At 41.0% G+C, this 21,560-nt stretch overlaps 1 protein-coding gene across 1 annotated transcript; it reads left to right on the forward strand.

The window, feature by feature from the left end:
- The first annotated feature begins 3,806 nt into the window (after positions 1-3,806).
- Positions 3,807-21,195, forward strand: mb21d2 (Mab-21 domain containing 2). The gene is made up of 2 exons (XM_073849668.1): positions 3,807-4,076; positions 18,909-21,195. The coding sequence occupies exons 1-2, from the start codon at positions 3,824-3,826 to the stop codon at positions 20,177-20,179; spliced, it is 1,524 nt and encodes a 507-aa protein (XP_073705769.1). The 5' UTR covers positions 3,807-3,823; the 3' UTR covers positions 20,180-21,195.
- The last annotated feature ends 365 nt before the right edge of the window (positions 21,196-21,560 follow it).

A 21,560-nucleotide genomic window follows, 5' to 3' on the forward strand; every position in this document is an offset into this window, starting at 1 on the left:
CAGAACTCGGAACAAATTATCATCTCTTAATCCCATCTGGAAGCATGCATTGATCATTTGATCGCTCCATCTCACCTGGTCGGATAAGCTCAGGAACTCCTCCACATATTCTTCCAGTGGTTGTTCCCTAGACTGAATGTCTAGGAGAAAGTCCTCAGCCCAGTTCATCTTTGTTTTGGTCCGACAAACTGTCACGGCGCGTGTAGGAACGGGCAACATGACGAGGGAGTAAATGAAAAGTCTTTAATAAATCCTCAGGCAGGGAAACCGCAGACAAGGAGACTGGAATGCACACAATAGGTAACGATTGTAACATTGCCGGACAAGGAAACACAGAAATCAGACAAACTTATAAGGGGGTGCTAATTACAACCACAGGTGAAGGGAATGACGCTAATAAACAGGAAGTACCAAATTTGGGCATAGGAGAAACAACGGGGGGGAGACAATGGGAGAAACCAAAACATATATACAGTCCAAGGGGACATACAGTCCATAAACCTGACAGTGCCATGGGAGGGCAATGTGTCTCTGAAATTTAAACAGGTTGAAGACTGGAGGTAAAACATGTTCCTGACATGTCATCAAAAATGGTGGTTAAAAACTATAACAATAATATCTGACAAAATAAATACATCTAAAGGGATTGCTCACCTGAAACTGAAAATTCTGTCATTATTTACTCATCCTTATGAAATTTCAAACTTGTATTACTTTCTTTTTTCTGTGGAACTCGAAAGACAATTTTAAAAAGAGTTTCCATTATTTTTGGAATGAAAAAAACATTGCAACTGACTTTTTTGTCAGACTGACGAGATTTTTTGCAAAGTATCTTCTTTTGTGTTCTGCTGGAGTAATAAAATCATATAGGTCTATGAATAAATTATGAATGTTCATTTCTAGTTTATTCCTACATTTTCTAGCTTTAATAAATTTTATAACATCTCATTGACCTACGTCAAATTACTTTCAGTACTCACTTACTGGAGGCAGGGTTAGATGTGAAGTATTTGACCAAAAACCGTTGCATTGAGCCACAGTATTTAGAGCTATGATACCTAAATAACAAGATGATAATAGGGTGCCAACTGACTTTATTGTAGACCTGGTGGGAAAAAAAGTGGATCATATATTATCAGAGTACAATCCACCTGTGACCATATTTTGTCCTTCATTAAGCCAACTTCACCAATCCTTGACCACAGATATAACCAGAATTACCGGCTTCTGGAAGCATGAAAGCTGATTCCACCAGTTATGCCAGTATGTTGTGCCACGACCCTACACAAAATGCAAGCCCAGTGTGATTAACATGACTGGCAATTTTTTCCTGGGATTACAAAATTATTCTGTGGCATTTACACTGATACCCCTGCGAAGGAGCACCCTATTAACTGAAATTATGTTAAAACAACCTGGACTGAATTTTATGCAGCGACAAATTAACATTTTGACAAGGTTAAATTAATATCAATAATCCTGGATGAGATTTTTTTTTATTTCATTTCTGTTACAAGGTCCTGAAACTTTTTTTTTTTTTTACCAAAAATATGATAAATATTAGTTTTTGTTTTTTTTATCCATGTCAAAAAGTATGGTTTACTCTACACAATGTCATGAATGCCACTTTTTTTATTCACTGACATTTCAAGGTTTTCTATCAACTTGAGGGCCTGGCAGTCAGAAGAAAGTCCTACCCCCACTGTGAACACCAGAGGTCTGAAAAGTTGATCGTTTTTAGGTGCCTTTGCTTGGGTGGCACAGCACACATATCTCTTCCAGCCTTACCTGCATCAGTCTCCTCCTTTTGTTTCAGATTGTCCCTGAGCTTTACAGAAGCCATCTTTGCTGATGATGGATGGCTAATCTACCAAGGAAAATATATTTGTTTTTATACTCTTCCCAACTCCTACCATAATGTAATTTTCCCATTGGATTCATTGCAGAAATTTGATCTTTAGGCTGATGCCCTCTAGTGTGAGAACAGTGTCGTAACAGCAGATAAAAACACAAATACTAATACACAAAAGAGAACAAACATAAGAAACAACTGTAATGCATGTTTAATTAAAAAAAAAAAAAAGAAGAAGAAGAAGAAGAATAAGTACTCAAAGTTTAAAATCAATGTCATTCTTGGCAATGCGTGACAACTGCCTGGTGCTTTTTTTTTTTTTTTTTTTAGAAACAGGGATGATGCATTTATGGAGTTTATTGTTTTGGTCCATTTAATAAAGCAACCCCTCCATGCCATGTCCCGATTACTAGTTTGCAGTACACTCTGCAAGGACGCGTTACAGATTCTGTTTTCTCAACATCAAGAGCCTTGTGGTACAACAACGCGAGTGCGGCTCACTTTAAACTCTTGACTTACATAAGCTTAATAAAGAAAGATCCAGTTACACAAACCGGATGCGTTTGACAAAATAATAAATATTGCAAGTATAACCGAACGATACAACCAGCACGTTCTAATCCTAAATTAATGTTGCAACAGGCCACATACATTCAAGGACACTACAGCTGCGTTATATTTGCGCAGTCAGATCCCTGGACACTGACTAAATCCCCATTGCCAGTCTAATCCCTATTTAGACAGACCGGATGTAATCCTTACCTTACTTTAATACAGCGCCAAAGAGTAATGTGATGATGAGTTATTTTTGTATTCCTAGCGCCGTTTCTAACCTTTACTTATTTAGTAGAATATTCACTATTTGTTGGCTCTACAAATGATCAAACCTATCTAATTAGCAAATTAGATATATAATATTTTGATTAAATAATAATAATAATAATAATAATAATAATAATAATAATAATAATGACGATAATTGTTGTATATCCCAGGAATTAACACTATAACACCCACATGAGAACGTGATGGGCTCGTTTCACAAAAACTGATTTACCAAGGTAAAAAAAAGTTTTTATTCCTATTGTTTCCTTTTTGGTTCAGTTACATAAAAATGCATATTAAGGATCTTTTATGAACAGGTATTTGAAAAATTTATTGGGAAACACTACAAGTTAACATTAGTTAAAACAAACAATGAAAAAAAAAACATTTATTTACCTTATTAATGGTAATTTCAACCTTTCGTAATAAATAAAATCAACAGTTTAATCTGTAAACATAATTTAATGAACCTGAGCCAACATAAACTAACAATAAACAGCTGTATTTCTCTTAACGTTAACAAAAATGTATAAATAGTCTACTGTAACAGATGTTTTGTTTGTTAATGTTAATTTTAGTTAATGCATTAACTAACGTTAAGTAATGAGACCTTATTGTAACGTGTTAACATTGTATCTTGTCTTTACTGTAGGCTTTTTTGGACGAAATTAATGCAAATAATGTAAATATATATTATTTTGTTATTATTAAAGTTATTTCAATTATTGTGATCTTCCTCTCTTAGACTGTAAGTAGGCTAGTGGAAAATCTTATCATTCAGTCATTATTACAATTTTTTTTTTCACAGTAAACAAGAACTTTTGTTGTTCTGTTCATTATTATTATATAGCTTATATAATATTATCATTATTATCACCGCTGTTATAGAAACAGTGCCCCCTCTATAGTATTTTTTACTATGGAACACTGTTTCGTAAATGCGTGATTTACTAAACAAATATACAAGGTTATTTACAACCTATTGATTATGTTTATTTTGCAGTAGGCTGCTCTGTAACATTAGTAAGCATGGACTAGATTGCATGACATCACGGCTCCATTCAAAGACCAGACCACCTGATGTATTAAAAAAGGAGGGGAAACCAACAGAAACGTCGCATCCCTGGCGGTTCGTCTGGTGTGAAGATGGCGGTCCCAGCTCAAAGCAGCCGGACCGGATCCGTTAGCAGTCTGGGAAACAGTCCAACCGCAACACCGGGCGGCTTAAACAATAACCACAAGCTGTGGTGCTGTCATGAGCTTGATTTCAGGTCCGGGGTGAAGATCGAGGAGCTCAACCGACTTATCCACGAATTTGGTAAACAAGACCAACGAGAGTATGATGACCAGAGGGCACTGGAAATACACACCGCCAAGGATTTCATCTTCTCCATGCTCGGTAATAGCATCTTCTATATAAACCTCTTAAGATATTTTTTAAATAATTCATATTATTATTCATTAGTGTATTCTCCCATCATTCATCCATTATCATTTAGTTTTATTATGTAAAAAATTGTAGAATCTGTTTAGAATTACAGCCAGTCAGAAATAGTCAGATATCTGCACTAATATTATATTTACCCATAATTCTGTATCAGATGTTTTAGATATAGAATATAGAATATATTTATATACTAATCTAGGTAATGAAAAAATTATTGCATACTTTAGGTGAGTAGTTACAATCACTGGTGTGTAGTGCTTTGTGCTTTAGCCAACATCTCAGCATTTTACATTATCCAAACACTGAATCCATTTTAGTCTGTTCTTAAGCTGGTTTATTGGATGTTTGACCTTGTGTGGAATAATAATTCTGCGGTAGTGGAATGAATGCATGCCCCTAATCTACTATTTGACAGGATCGGAATGATTATGTCCACATGTTGAAACCCTCAAAATGTTTAAATGAAAAAGTGAAGATTATAAAGGACTATTGCTTACCTTTGAAAAATAATCAGTGCAGAGCAGACCTAGGTACATAAACTGTTAACAGCTCTGCAGGCATACTAGGGCTAATTTAAATAAATACATTAATTAATACAAAAAAAGTCAATGACTTGAGACTAGTTAGTATTTAAACATGGTGAACATTTATCAATAATTTTTTAGAAAAATTCAGCTGGCTAGTACAGCTGGCCATAATATCAATAATTTTAGTTTCTAGACCTTCCTTACTTAATATTAAACTGCTCTTTTGGTTCATTGTATATGTGTTTAGTTGTCATTAGGCACTTTCTAATTTAACTATTTGTCTAAAAAATATTTGTCTGACACTGGGTGGTCTAAGACAGATTTAGTTTTAGGAATATTTTCAGCAGCACTGGGTTTTTATTTCCAAACTAGGCGGAAGTGGGTGTAACGCAGCATTCAGACAATTGTGGGAACCTCATATCCATTGAGGCAGAAGTAATGTACAGCTCTCTATTTCTTTTTGTTCTCACACTCTCAATCACTGCCATTCACCAAAAACTCAGTTCAGATAGCAGGAGGTTGACTAGCCTGCAGTGTCTGTATGCAAATGAGACAGATGGAACAAAAGTGAGACTGAATGTCTTTGGGAGTTGTAATCTCTGTGAAAGATAGATTTAAAGAATGACAGGGGTGGAGGGGTGTGGAAACAGTATGTAGGGTGTGTAGAAAAGAATATTTAACTTGAAAAGTACTAATCCTAATTAGTGAAATTAGTATTATTTGAAAAGTTTCAAATCATTTGAAAATCAGAAATATAAAGCATGATTACAAAAATAAATAAATAAATACAAATAAATCAATCAATCAAATGTAATTGCCCTCACAGTTTGGAAACTATTAAAACAACTATATTTCTGTAAAATGAGTGCAGTGTCAGCATTTCATAGTAAAAGTGAAACATGATGGTAGCAGTGTGGTTATATAGTGGTTGCGCATATATTATCTTATATGCCAGCCAATTCTTTAGGAGAATGTCTGACCATTTATGTGAGAGCTGAAATTTAAATGGATAATGTAGCAAGACCATGATCCAAAACACTAAATCAAGTCAACATCTGATATATCTGATAATAACTGTATGCTATGAATGTCATGATCTGGGCTGTGGGGTTTCCCTCAGCCACCTGAGAGCGCTGTTTCCCTTCCCTTACACTGCACTTCCCTGATCGTTCACACCTGTCTTTGTCATTAGCACTCATCATCCCACACCTGTTCTCAATCACTCAGACTATAAGAACTCTCATTTCCCACTCATCATCCTGTCTGCATTGTCTTCGTAAGTCTGTCTCTATGTTCCTGAACCCTGGCTCTTTATCGTGTTCCCTGTTCTGTTTATTTTGTATTGTTTCAAGTTGTGTTGCGCCGTGTTGGCCTTTTGTTCTGTTTATTTGTGTTTATTTAATTAAAACTTCACTCACCTGCACTTGGACCCAGACCTCATCTCTCAGCACCGCACGAACGTGACAGAATGCAGACAGCACAGATCGGTCCAGCGGGGTAGATTTTTTTCAAGGAGGCGGCGTCCCCCTGCTTGGGGGCGGCGACCACCCACTCTGTTCCCGAGACAGGGCGCAGATGGACGCCTATAGGGCCAAGGCTGCGCAGATGCTCCCCTACTTTGCGGCGAGGGCGGAGACGCTCTTCCGCGGGAAGACGGCGGCGTCCGCTGCCTCGATCCCCGAAGCGGCAGCGACTATCTCTGTTCCCGAAGCGGCAGCGACCGCTATCTCTGTTCCCGAAGCGGCGACGACCGCTATCTCTGTTCCCGATGCGGCGGCGACCGCTATCTCCGTTCCTGACGCGGTGGCGACCGCTATCTCCGTTCCTGACGCGGCGGCGACCGCTATCTCCGTTCCTGATGTGGCTGCGACTGCTATCTCTGTTCCTGATGCGGCGGCGACCGCTATCTCCGTTCCTGATGCGGTGGCGACCGCTGTCTCCGTTCCTGATGCGGCTGCGACCGCTATCTCTATTCCTGATGCGGCGGCGACCGCTGTCTCCGTTCCTGACGCGGCAGTGACCGCTGGCTCCGTTCCTGACGCTTCAGTTACCGCTCACTCTATGCCCGAGGTGATGGCGTCCGCTCACTCTATGCCCGAGGTGACGGCGTCCGCTCTCTCTCTTCCTGATGCGGCGGCGTCCGCTGACGTTCCTCTGGCGGCGGCGCCCGCTGACGTTCCTCTGGCGGCGAGGCCAGCTCGCGTTCCTCTGGCGGCGAGGCCAGCTTGCGTTCCTCAGGCGGCGGCGTCCGCTGACGTTCCTCTGGCGGCGAGGCCAGCTCACGTTCCTCTGGTAGCGAGGCCAGCTCGCGTTCCTCAGGCGGCGGCGTCCGCTGACGTTCCTCTGGCGGCGAGGCCAGCTCACGTTCCTCTGGCGGCGAGGCCAGCTCGCGTTCCTCAGGCGGCGGCGTCCGCTGACGTTCCACTGGCGGCGAGGCCAGCTCACGTTCCTCTGGCGGCGGCGTCCGCTGACGCTCCTCTGGCGGCGAGGCTAGCTCACGTTCCTCAGGCGGCGGCGTCCGCTGATGTTCCTCTGGCAGCGAGGCCAGCTCGCGTTCCTCTGGCGGCGAGGTCCGCTCATGTGACTCCGCTGCACGGGCCTGGCCCGCCATCCCTCCCCCTGATTCACTTAAAAAAGTTCTTGCTCTGTTCTTATTTCTCTTTCTTTCAGTGTTTCAGTTTGTTAACAGCAGGTGTTCTTCATTAATGCTCAATCATCACTCAACTAATAAGTTCATTATCTCATTAACTTTTCACTGCTTCAGTGTTATTTTTTTAACACTCTGAGTGAGAATTATATATATACACTGGGAGTATTAGTTTAAATTTAAATATACATGCAGTGAAGGGAAAAAAATTATTTGATCCCTTGTTGATTTTATGTTTGCCCATTGACAAAGAAATGATTTTAATGGTGGTGCCAAAATGCCACATACAATCTTAGTGTGACAACTTTCAAATACATACTACATTTCAAACAGAGGTCTTACAATTAACTAAAAAAACAATCAAATATATTCAACAAATTATCAAAAATGTATTTTATATCAGATTGCAGCCTTAGTTAAAGGGATAGTTCAGCCAAAAATGAAAATGTAATGTTTATCTGCTTACCCCCAGGGCATCCAAGATGTAGGTGACTTTGTTTCTTCAGTAGAACACAAATGAAGATTTTTAACTCAAACTGTTGCAGTCTGTTAGTCATATAATGGCAGTGAATGGGCACCAAACCTTTGAAAGTAAAAAAAAAAAAAGAAAAACATGCACAGACAAATCCAAATTAAACCCTGTGGTTCGTGATGATGCATTGATGTCCTAAGACACGAAACAATCATTTTTTGCGAGAAACTGAACAGCATTTATAATTATTTTTTTTTACCTTTGATACACAGCAATGTCCAACTGTCCTGAGCGCAAGCTCAGCATCCGGCACGCTACATTGTGTACGCACTTTTTTTAAAGGTTTGGTGCCTATTCACTGCCATTATATGACTAACAGACTGCAACGGTTTGTGTTCTACTGAAGAAACAAATACACCTACATCTTGAATGCCCTGAGGGTAAGCAGATAAACATCAAATTTTCATTTTTGGCTGAACTATCCCTTTAAGATAACTGAGCCTTTAAATTTATTTTGTAAAAGCTTTGACAAGGCATAAGTAGTCCTCACTTTAGATGAGCTCACTAAAATAGTTTACTGACAACTACTAGATGCTTTATAACTATCTGAATAATGAATTACAGTAAGAATATGTTAATAAAGCATTTATTAACACACAATACTAACTTAGTAACTATTACTATATGTCTAAATAACAGATGTATAAATGTACATTTAAATAGCTTATTAATCATTTACTTACACTTTCTAAATTATCTTATGAACCACTGACAACAACTAAACTGGTTTGTTAATAATGTAATAATTTATAAATTATAAATTGATCATTAATAAAGTACGGAAATACAATTATCACACACATTATATGCATGCTTATTAATCAAGAATAAAGCATTTACAGCTGTATTTATAAACAGCTTACTACTGTCTATTAATGTAGGGACAATGCTTTATAAATGATGAATTGACTATTTACTAATGCTTAACTAATGCTTCAGAGCATGCAGTCCTACTTTTTTTGAAAGGGAAGCTGGCATGGGAAGTGTTGAACAGAGATTAAAAATATACATTAAATGGCAAAAGAAGGTAAATAATTTTACCACAGTGAGTGATTTCAAGGCCACCAAGTCAAACTGACCCATTCAGGGAAGAGCTATAAATATTTGAGTGCATTCCATTCCTCAAAGTTGACAGATAAGAACTCAGCTTGGTGTGGGCCTGGATGCTGAAGAAAAATTACACATGCATGAGAACATTAAACTGCTGGCTGCATCTATACTCAGTAACTGTTTATGTGTCTACCTCTGTGCGCTAAAAGAGAGTATATAGACACAATAGAATGTAAACAACTGTAAAGAAAGTCACATTGCCTCATTATTAATCTGCAGCTTTTTCTAGTCCTGGTGTTGACTTTCAGGTCCTCTTATTGATCCACTAGAAATAGACGCCAAAGGAGAGTGCTCTGCTGTCTGCAGTTAAGTGGAAGAGCTTTGGTCACGTGACAGGAAGTGTACAGTAGCACAGTGGTGGGGGGAGGGGCATTTCGAACACTTGGTGGGGCAGCATTATGTAAAAATGGTTGGTTAGTCTTATTTCGATTCACGAATTACAATGCAATTTTGGTTTGACCAAAATATGCAAACAATAAACAATATGTAAAATATGCAAACAACAAACTGATAATTCACAGTAGAAAAAACATTTAATATGTGTATATATATATATATATATATATATATATATATATATATATATATATATATATATACAGAGCTGGGTAGATTAATGACAAATTTTATTCTGTTACTGATTTCAAATTACATGACAAAAATCAGATCCATTACATTACAAAAGTAATCCATTACATTACACATTTTAGGTTATATAATCAATTATTTTTGATTACTTTTAGATTATTTTTGACCTAACTCGTTTATCACATTGATTTAAACAGGATAATCTTGAACCACAATGATGTAAAAATACAAAGAGTTAGAAAATATATTCCTTTCATTGTAATTAAAAACATTAAGTGCATTAAACATTATATTACATTATATATCAAGGTAATTAAGTCATAAAAATGTAAAAAAAAAAAAAATATATATATATATATATATATATATATATATATATATATATATATATATCTATATAAAATCTCAGGGGTACTTAATTACATTGATTATGATTTAACTTTTTTAACGTTAGTGTGTGATGTTGCTGTTTATATGTGTGTATATGCGTTAGACTATTTCAGAAAGACAAATTTGGCAGTGCCGGTAGCCTGTGGGCAGTGCGTCGACATATGGTGCAGTTGCACCTTGGGTGTCCCGAGATCGAATCCTGCCTTGTGGACATATATATATATATATGAAACTACATTATCTCATAGACATGAGATATGAGATATGGCTGTATATCTGCATTGCTGTGATTCGGCCGTAGGTAATCGCATGTGCTGATTTACAGCCATGTTTCACATCTATGAGTGTGATATTGCATTTATACAACAGTTTGACGGCAAGAGTGTAAATACAAAAACAAAATAACAACAAAGTGTCTTTAAAAGCCCTATTTTGTGCAGAATTACTTCCTTCCACCACATATTCAAATCTAAAGTTAACAGTTTAACAGCTGAGCCCAAGCCTCTGTTATTTATTCCGAAATGTCACTTTAGAACTTGTAACTAAGAAACACTGAGTTGCTTCATTAAATTAAATTGTATTACTGTAGAAAAAGCCGTGTGTTATGTGTAGTAGGGTATTATGAGAAAGAGATTGACTGGGAGGGTGTGATTATCTGCATCTGGATACAGCATTCATTCTTCGCTAAAAAAAAAAACATTACTTTGAATGTCCGCTGAGGAAAGCTTCATCTTTGTCGTAACGTTAATATCCTTTTATTTTTTAAGGGTGATTTCTGATGACAGTGCTTCTCAGTGCATTTATTAGCTGCATTAAACCTATGTTGAAACTAAAAATATCTTCCGTTTCTGACAGCATTACTTTTTTCAATGTACTGAGTCTTTACGCTGACTCATTAAAACAGTCCCTTGTTGCCATCTAATGGTGGAACAATGCAACTAAAATCACCATCACGAACATGCACCATTTTCTTAATACTAAACAGCATTAAATACTTCTATTATTTATATAAAATACAGTATTAAATACCAATGTTATTTATATAAATATTATTTATTAAATAATAATATTTAATAAACAACAACAACAGCCATCATAAAAAGTTGCTAGGCAATTTAGTCAAAAATACACAGGCACTGCTCTGACATACAGCATTGAATTTACATAAACATGATGAGATTTTGCCAAAACGATTTGCTCTGGAACAAATAATAGTTTTGCAAAATCTCATGTTTATGTAAGGCAAAATCTCATGTTTATGTAAGGCAAAATCTCATGTTTATGTAAATTTAATGCTGTATATGTGAGCGCTTCCTTTGTACTGAATTGCCTACCAATTTTTTTGATGGCTGTTTATTAAATATTATTATTCAATACATAATATTTTGTATAAATAATAGTATTAAATAGTGTTTAGTATTAAGAAACGAATTGATTTTAGTTACATTGTTCCGCCATTTAGTTTTACAGCTTGACGCAGCAAACATATGCACTGATCAGCAAAATCACCCTTAACAGATGAAAGGATATTAACGTTATGACAAAGACACTGCTTTCCTCAGCAGATATTCAAACTAATGTTTATCATGAATAAGAAACCGATCTGAAGAATGAATGCTTTATCAGATGCAGGTAATCACACTCAATCAGTCCATCTCTCTCTCATAATACTCTACATAATACAGTGAGCTTTTAATACAAAAAGCGTTCAATGAAGCAACTCAACGTTCCTTTGTTACTAGTTCTAAAGTGACGTTTTGGAATAAATAATTGGCTTGGGCTCAGCTGTCAAATTTAGATTTGAATTTGTGGCAGAAGGAAGTAGTTCTGCACAAAAGAGGACTTTTAAAGTAACCCTTTAACACTCTCAGGCATCCCACAGGTCTTGCAGCTTGGCAGAATCAGTGTTTGTCCAGGGAAGTTCAGCCTACAGGACATGCCTAGAACATATAAAAGACAACAGCTTGAGACAAGACTTGGCATGACGAGACAGATGGCAGTAACCAATGCAAAGCAATAACTAAAAAATATACAACTAAAGTAGAAAACTAAACTACAGTAAAGATACACAGGGACTGTAGACTGAACACAACTACCATTAGCAGGGAGAACTACAAATATACTATTAGCGCCCAAGTAAAAACACAGTAGCAGAATGTATAGTCAGACAAACTGACAAGACAAAAGGGAAAGGGAGCACAATATAAAGGGAGCAGATAACATCAGGAATAGGTGAGCACACTCAGACAAACGAGGACTTAACAAGGACTAAAGAAGGAGGCGTAGTAATTGGAAACAAGGAGACATGGCAAGAAGAGCACATGGACAACAACAACGAAGACAGAGCCATGTGCTCAATAACACAACACAAACAAAGACACATTAAACAAGGACAAGTCAGACAGAACTGTCAGATGAGAACCCTGAAAGTTTGTTCATGATACCTGCATTGAACAAAGGTAATTAAAATAAACTTCACTGTGATGTTTTACTCTGGTTACTAAACAGGACAACAAAAGTCAACAGTCAAAAACAAAACTAGTCCAACAATGCAGCATCAATTATTTGTATCTACTCTATGCCTGTCACGGATTGGCCAGGTTCTTCCACCTCCCTCACACAGCGATCACCCTCACCTGAGTACTGATGACACGCACCTGCACGCAATCACCTCCAGCACTTATAAGCACACCACGCACAGCTCTCAGTGTCCGGGCTCGTTTGTTCGAAGCGGACTCATTGTGAATCTCTGCCAAAGTTCACAAAAACCTACCTTGATACTTACCTGTGACTACTTACCTGTTTATCTGCTTTGTTCCAGTCTGTCCATAGATCAGCCGCTCCCAGTCTTCAGCGTGTGTGTGTGCCGTAAGTCTGCATCTCAAACACCACCGGCGTGTGTGTGTCACGATTCGAAAACCTCCTCTCGTCGTTCCTGCAAAAAGAAATCATCTTCAGTCAAACCAGCTTTCCATTCAATAATTACATTGCATCTGAAACAGTTCTACTTACCCGGCTCTGCACGTCATCATCTTCATTGCTCTGCTGTTTATAAATAAAACCTCGATTGTGTTCACTTACCTCTCTCGTCCGTCTGCTTCCTTAACAAGAGCCCGGACCAAGACAACATTGGCATGAGCAATATGGATCCGTTTCAAGAACTGGTGGATTCTTTTTGGAAGGTTTTATTGGGATCTTCAACATCCATTCCTTCCTCCCACAGCTCCACCGGCACCCAGCACTTCTTCGGCACCCGTTCCATCCAGTCCCATGGCCCGACCAGCGCCCTACTCAGGCGGGGCGGAGTAGTGCAGCGGATTTCTATTACAATGTTCATTGATTTTCACCATGCAACCTGCTTTGTATCCGACAGATCAATCCAAGATCGCTTTCATCACGTCATTACTCATCGGACCCGCTCTGAAATGGGCTGACACCATCTGGCGCCAGGCCGGGACAGCAACCAGTACCATCCAAAATTTCATCTCTCACTTCAAAGAAGTTTTTGGACGCTCAGATGAGGCAATCTCCGCTGGGGAACAGCTTTACCACTTAAAACAAGGAGGTATGACCACTCAAGAATATGCATTACGTTTCCGTACTTTAGCTGCTGCCAGCGGATGGAATGAGCGATCTCTGTTAACGACATACCGGCTCGGTTTGGAACCCAAACTTCGTCTGCAATTAGCAGCTTTGGATGATTCAATGGGCTTGGAAAAATTCATTCAACAGTCACTTCGATGTTCCGATCGCATCAATTCCTATCAGACCAACACCGAAACCGCTGCTACTGCACTCCTCCATTCGTCTGAGTCTTCCAGTCCTCCAGAACCAGAACCCATGATATTGGAAGCTGGCAAACTCACCTCCGCTGAGCGACAGAGAAGGCTGACCCGGGGTCTATGTATGTACTGCGGCGCCAGCGGACATGTCCGTTTGAACTGCCCCCTTCGTCCAGTTCGATCCTTGGTGAGTGGTCTGTGTTCTGAAATTGAAAATATTCACCCACTGACTACCAATGTTCAGTTGTCCACCCTGTCGTCTTCTATTACAGTCACGGCTCTCATCGACTCCGGGTCAGCAGGAAACTTCATCTCGGGCAACCTCTGTCGCCAGCTTCAACTCCGTACCGAAGCATCATCTGCAGTCTACCAAATCCAACCCATAACCAGCAAACTCACAGCTCGAACATGGATCCATCGCAAGTGTGAGAACGTCATTCTACAGATTGGAGTTCTACATAAGGAATCCATTCAGTTTCTGGTTCTGGAGGGCACCACCATGGACATCATACTAGGGTGCCCGTGGCTGGTTAAGCATAATCCCATCCTCTCTTGGGGCAATGGCGAAATTGTGAAGTGGGGACCCGGATGCTCCACTAGCTGCTTTCCAGAACTTCCACGTCCTGTCCTGAGATCCTTACCTCTCTACGTCACGTCAGTTGAAAGTCCCGTCGAGAAACAATCTATTCAGATCCCTGACTGCTACTCTTCCTTCCAGGATGTATTTTGCCCCAAGAGAGCTTCCCAGCTACCTCCTCATCGGCCATGGGACTGCGCCATTGACCTAGTTCCGGATGCTCCAATGCCCAGAGGTAAGATCTACCCATTATCGCTTCCGGAGACTAAGGCCATGGAGGAGTACATACAAGAAGCTCTGAGTCAGGGGTACATCCGGCCATCTACGTCAGCCGCAGCATCCAGTTTCTTCTTCGTGGCCAAGAAGGATGGAGGGCTGCGGCCATGCATCGATTACAGGAGTCTGAATCAAGGAACCATCAAGTTCCGGTGCCCACTTCCTCTCGTCCCTGTGGCCCTTGAACAACTCCGAACAGCCAAGGTATTCACTAAGTTGGACCTCCGCAGCGCTTACAACCTCGTGAGAATACGTGAGGGGGACGAGTGGAAGACCGCATTCGTGACACCAACCGGCCACTATGAGTATCTCGTCATGCCCTATGGATTGGTCAACGCCCCCTCCCTATTTCAAAATTTCATCCATGAGTTACTCCGGGAGTTTTTACACCACTTCGTAATAGTCTACATAGACAACATCTTGATCTACTCCCGGAGTGAGGCCGAACACCGCCAACACGTTGCGGAGGTCCTACAGAAACTCTGGGAACACCAATTGTATCTCAAGGCCGAGAAATGCTCATTTCATCTTCAGTCTGTACAATTTCTGGGATATGTCATTGACCAACAAGGAGTTCGCATGGACGAGAGGAAGGTATCTGCAGTCGTCTCCTGGCCAGAACCCAACACCGTCAAAGAACTCCAAAGATTCCTCGGTTTTGCAAACTTCTATCGTCGCTTCATCAGAAACTACAGCCTTATTACTGCTCCTCTCACCAATCTGCTAAAAGGAAAACCTCGGACCCTCCAATGAAATCCAGACTCTGCCGCAGCCTTCCATGCCCTCAAGACTTCCTTCACGCAAGCTCCACTCCTGACTCACCCTGACCCAGATCTCCCTTTCGTGGTGGAGGTGGACGCATCCACTACCGGAGTCGGAGCTGTCTTGTCCCAATACCATGGTACTCCTCCGTTACTCCATCCATGCGCCTGCTTCTCCCGGAAGCTCAGCCCAGCGGAGAGGAACTACGACATCGGCAACCGCGAGTTACTGGCTATCAAGCTCCCTCTGGAGGAGTGGCGACATTGGCTGGAGGGAGCTCTACACCCTTTCCAAGTCATCACAGATCATAAAAATTTGCAGTATCTTCGAGACGCCAAGAGGCTCTGTCCCCGACAAGCACGTTGGGCCTTATTCTTTTCCCGGTTCCACTTCAAGATAACTTACCGTCCAGGTTCCAAAAATGTCCGAGCAGATGCTCTCTCAAGAATCCATGATAACCAAGAGTCTCCAGAAACGTCCACATCTATACTCCCGGAAAACATCATTGTCTGTCCCATAAACTGGTCCAATCCTCCAGCCGTCGCCACTCCAGAACCCAGATCTCCGCCGGGCTGTCCACCAGGTCGTCAATTCATTCCTCAGGACCAGCGGGTAGATCTTATCCACTCCACGCACACATCCCTGGGCACTGGACATCCAGGGGCCAACAACACCCTCTCGCTGCTTTCAGAGCGCTTCTGGTGGCCTGACATGGCAAGGGATGTGAGGCATTATGTCCAAGGCTGCAAGGAATATGCCATCTCGAAGAGTCCACGACATCTACCTGCAGGAAAGCTCCATCCCTTGCCCGTCCCGAACCTTCCCTGGTCACACCTAGGAGTGGATTTCATGACTGACCTCCCTCCTTCAGATGGTAATACCTGCATCCTAGTCATTGTGGATTGTTTTTCTAAGTTCTGTCGACTTCTGCCTCTGAAGGGTCTCCCTACTGCCCTGGAGACCGCTGAGAAACTATTCAATCACGTGTTCAGATACTATGGTATCCCTGAAGACATCGTATCGGATAGAGGACCCCAGTTCATCTCTAGAGTCTGGAAGGCCTTTTTTAAGCTCCTAGGTGTGACCGTCAGCCTCTCATCAGGATACCACCCTCAGACAAACGGACAGACCGAGAGGAAAATCCAAGAGGTGGGACGGTTCCTTCAGACTTTCTGTCATGGTCATCAGGACTCCTGGAACCAGTTTCTGGGCTGGGCAGAATACGCCCAGAATTCACTGCGGCAACCCACTACAGGACTCACACCATTCCAGTGTGTGCTTGGTTACCAACCGCCACTCTTCCCCTGGAATGGTGAACCATCACAGGTGCCCGCAGTGGATCACTGGTTCCGGGAGAGCGAGAGAGTCTGGGACGAGGCTCATCACCATCTCCAAAGGGCAGTGCGCAGAACCAAGGTCGTCGCCGATCGCAGGAGGATTCCAGGTCCCACTTATGCTCCTGGTCAGAAGGTCTGGCTCTCTACCAGAGATATTCGTCTGCGCCTGCCCTCGAAGAAACTAAGTCCCAGATTTGTTGGCCCCTTTACCATCTTGGAACAGGTCAACCCCGTCACCTACAAACTCCAGCTTCCACCTCAATACAGGATTCACCCCACATTTCACGTATCACTATTGAAACCTTTTCACCCTCCTGTTCTTCCCTCCACAGAACCTGGCCACGAAGAGGAACCCCCTCCCCCCTTGGTCCTGGAGGAAGGTTCCATATACTCTGTTCGGGAGATCCTGCAGTCCCGACGTCGTCGTGGTGTCTTGGAGTACCTAGTGGACTGGGAAGGATACGGACCAGAAGAGAGATCATGGGTACCTAGAGATGACGTACTAGATCCTGCACTGCTGGAGGATTTCCACAATACTCACCCAGAGTTTCCAGCACCTCGGGGACGAGGTAGACCACCACGACGTCGGAGATCTCGGCCCTCAGGAGCGGGCCCTGGGGAGGGGGGTAATGTCACGGATTGGCCAGGTTCTTCCACCTCCCTCACACAGCGAACACCCTCACCTGAGTACTGATGACACGCACCTGCACGCAATCACCTCCAGCACTTATAAGCACACCACGCACAGCTCTCAGTGTCCGGGCTCGTTTGTTCGAAGCGGACTCATTGTGAATCTCTACCAAAGTTCACAAAAACCTACCTTGATACTTACCTGTGACTACTTACCTGTTTATCTGCTTTGTTCCAGTCTGTCCATAGATCAGCCGCTCCCAGTCTTCAGCGTGTGTGTGTGTGTGTGTGTGCCTTAAGTCTGCATCTCAAACACCACTGGCGTGTGTGTGTCACGATTCGAAATCCTCCTCTCGTCGTTCCTGCAAAAAGAAATCATCTTCAGTCAAACCAGCTTTCCATTCAATAATTATGTTGCATCTGAAACAGTTCTACTTACCCGGCTCTGCACGTCATCATCTTCATTGCTCTGCTGTTTATAAATAAAACCTCGATTGTGTTCACTTAACTCTCTCGTCCGTCTGCTTCCTTAACAATGCCAGAACGAAGACAAATAGAACTGAACCACAACACATTTTCGGTAACACTTTACAATAAGGTTCTTTAGTTAACATTAGTTAACCACATTAGTTAACATGAACTAACAATGCACTACACTTATATAGCATTTATTATTCTTTGTTAATGTTAATTTCAACATTTACTAATACATTATTAAAATCTTGTTAACATTAGTTAATGCAGTGTGAACTAACATGAACAAACAATGAACAACTGTATTTTCGATAACTAACGTTAATGAAGATTAGTAAATACAGTAACAAATGTATTGCTCATGGTTAGTTCATGTTAGTACATTAACTAATGTTTAACTAATGAACCTTATTGTTAAGTGTTACCACATTTTCTTTAATATTACACTTTTTTTAATATAGGTTTCATTGACCTAAAAAATTCAAATGTATTTTGTACAAAAAATATATTGTAATACGTTTACATGTATTAATTTAGCCAATGCTTTTATCCATAGAGACAATGAGAAACAAAGTAATATCAATAGAAAAAAATATTGAGGTATGTGTGTTTGAGGTATTGTGTTCATGAAAGAAACAATTATTATACAATTATCAGCTGTAAGAATCTTTGTTACATTCATATATTCTCTGACAATGAGAACCAGATGAGTCCTTTGCACATTCTGACTTGTATTGCAGCCCAGAATTAAACCACATCATGTTGGTTTGTTTGGCCACTGGTCCCCCGACTTTTTTCTCCAGTCTTTCACCGATGGAGTTTGGGTTCCTTGCCACTGTTGCCTTTGGCTTGCTTAGTTGTGGACACTTAACGTTTGGCAATATCGTCAACTTGATTCCACAGACACTATAAACTGAACTGAGCTAGACGATAACATCACTGAATCGATGAACTGATTTTAACTGAAAAATTGACTGTTAACTATTACCCTATTTTTAGAGCTGCTCTTCAGCAGAATTGAATTTTGTTTCCACTATTGACACACTATTTTCCTCTTTAACACTGTTAAGATGCTTTGACACAATCTGTATTGTACAAAGTGCTATATAAATAAAGGTGACTTGATTTCACTTTGTGTTTACTCTATTTCAGGCATGGTGCAAAAGCTGGACCAAAAGTTGCCTGTCGCAAATGAGTACCTGTTGTTGTCTGGTGGTGTGAGAGAAGGAGTGGTGGACATGGATCTCAGTGAGCTTGCCATTTACAATCGTGGCTCCGACTATGACATGGCCTTCACCCTTTTGGTTCCAGCGCTAAAGTTGCATGACCGGAACCAGCCTGTCACGCTGGACATGCGCCACTCAGCACTTGGTCACTCTTGGCTCAGCTTGCGACTTTTTGATGAGGGTACCATTAACCGTTGGCGGGACTGCTGCACGCTTACTGATCATCTGAACGGCACCACTAACTACTTCTTCTCACCCACACTGGTAGCCGACTGGTTCCAAGAAGCTGTTGGACTAGTACTGGCAGAGTTACAGCGCAAGCCACAAAGAGGCACCCCGAGGGTGGAGCGGGTTGAGCGCCACAACACGCTGTTGTCTATGGTTTTAGGTGTGGGCAGCAGCCGCATGCTTTATGACATTGTACCTGTGGTGTCTTTTAAAGGCTGGCCAGCAGTTGCTCAGAGCTGGTTGATGGAGAACCACTTTTGGGATGGCAAAATCACAGAGGAGGAGGTGATCAGCGGCTTCTATTTGCTGCCTGCCTGCACAGCCACTGGTTGCCAAGAGAACGAGTGGCGTCTCTCCTTCGCCCGCAGCGAGGTTCAGTTAAAAAAGTGTATCTCACCAGGCCTCATGCAAGCTTACCAGGCATGTAAGGCAATTGTTAATAAGCTATTAGCCCAACCTACATCTGTCAGTCCCTATTATTTACGTAGCATTATGTTGTGGGCCTGTGACCGACTACCGGCAAGCTATTTGTCACAGGAAGACTATGCTGCACATTTCCTGCTTGGTCTCATAGATGACCTGCAGCACTGCCTTGTCAACAAGACCTGCCCTAACTACTTCATCCCACAGTGTAACATGTTGGAGCACCTGTGTGATGAGACCGCCATGTTTCACGCTCGTAAGCTAGCGCTGGTACGCTCAGATCCAGCCGAGCACCTGCGCACCATTATTGAGCAGGCCAAGGCGGCCAACAGACTGACGCAGGAAATGCAGCGTCGTGGGGGTTCCTCAGGACTGCTCTCTCCGATTGCGGATCCCTCCTCAGCTGATCACCAGCAGCCAGATGACCGGCTGGCCAAGAAACTACAGCAGTTAGTGACCGAGAATCCAGGGAAGTCTATCTCTGTGTTTATTAACCCTGATGACGTCACACGACCACACTTCCGTATTGATGACAAGTTCTTCTGAAAACGATGGTCTATTTTTCACTTTTCCTCTGCTATAATGGTTATACCTGATGGGAACCTGATTCATGACACTGTCCAGAAACTGAAGCTGTGTCTGTGTGCCCTTTGTACATCAGACTGCAGATGATCGTCTGGAGAAAATGATCTGCAACAGCTCTACAAAACCTGCCTTACTGAGAGGAAAATCCCAACCACTTGCACCTGCAGAGGTTTAAAGCAAAGTGGGTTTCATATCACTCTGAAAAGTCAGGGCAAGTGGGCAATGATTTACATAGAAGACGAAAATATAGTATATCGTCATCTTATTTAGAAAACACAAAGATTCTATCTGCTCAGTATATAGAATGCAAACATTTTGAAGCTCAATATCACAAAACTGCTCAGAATGCAGATAGAACCTTATAATTCCAAGGTTACGATAAGTGGTATGTTATTCTGAACAAAAATCTGATGTAATGACTAATAGATTCTGATACTGCTTTTCTTGTGTTTTGCATCTGCACACTTCCGTCACCTCTTTGTGTTTGTGTAATATCCATATAATGCTGTTTTAAAACTTGGGCAATTAACTTGCCATGTTGTGTATTTAGAGGAAACAACATAAGATTATAACAGAGAAAGCCAACCCTTTTCTATCTATAAAGGATTAAAATCCTATTCCTGAAGTGCAATTAAAAAAAAATACATTTATGTTTAGTTACAGTGAGACGTTGTTGTATTGACAAAAATGTTATTATAAGAATGCAGATTTGATTAAAGAGTGTGGGGGTACTTGACTTGTAGCCCTAAAATGTTTGCTACTATTGGAGATTAATTAGCTATTGGAGGATGCTGTTTTGATTCATTTGGTATTTTTTCAAAAATTAATGAAAGTAATTAGCAGCTATCCAATATAAGCCCACACATTACTAATATTAATGATGTCTCTAACAGAAAATACAGAGTAGGACATCAGTCATGTAGTTTGTACTGTACCTCAAAAAATCTAGCTGCCTGTGTTGTTTCACCAGTAAATAAAGAATTGTACATTGTTTTGAAAGTTGTCTTGGTTTGGAACTTTGCTTAGTTTGCTAAAAAAAAATCAGCCATTTAGATTTGTGCTATGAGTCTTTTAACATTTCTATTTCAGAAGTAAGAAATAATTTAATTGAATTATTAGAAAAATAATGCACAGCTGTTACTTCTCTGTGTGCAATATTTTTCTAATAATTCAATGGCTCGAAGTTAATTATTCTGCTTATACTATGGTAACCACACATCTAGACATTGTTTTTAGATGATGTGTTTCAAAAACATTTGTTAGATTTTGGTCTTTGAAACTCTCTTGCATGTAGGACTAATTTCTTTTTCATCTTAAACCTTCAATGCTAATTCCAAAATGT

The sequence above is a fragment of the Garra rufa genome, chromosome 10 (genome assembly GCF_049309525.1).
Source record: "Garra rufa chromosome 10, GarRuf1.0, whole genome shotgun sequence".
Lineage (NCBI taxonomy): Eukaryota > Metazoa > Chordata > Actinopteri > Cypriniformes > Cyprinidae > Garra > Garra rufa.

Coding starts and splice junctions, on each gene's coding strand:
- mb21d2 (XM_073849668.1), top strand. CDS start 3,824: ATGGCGGTCCCAGCTCAAAGCAGCCGGACCGGATCCGTTAGCAGTCTG. Junction 4,077..18,908: donor TTTCATCTTCTCCATGCTCG/GTAATAGCATCT, acceptor ACTCTATTTCAG/GCATGGTGCAAAAGCTGGAC.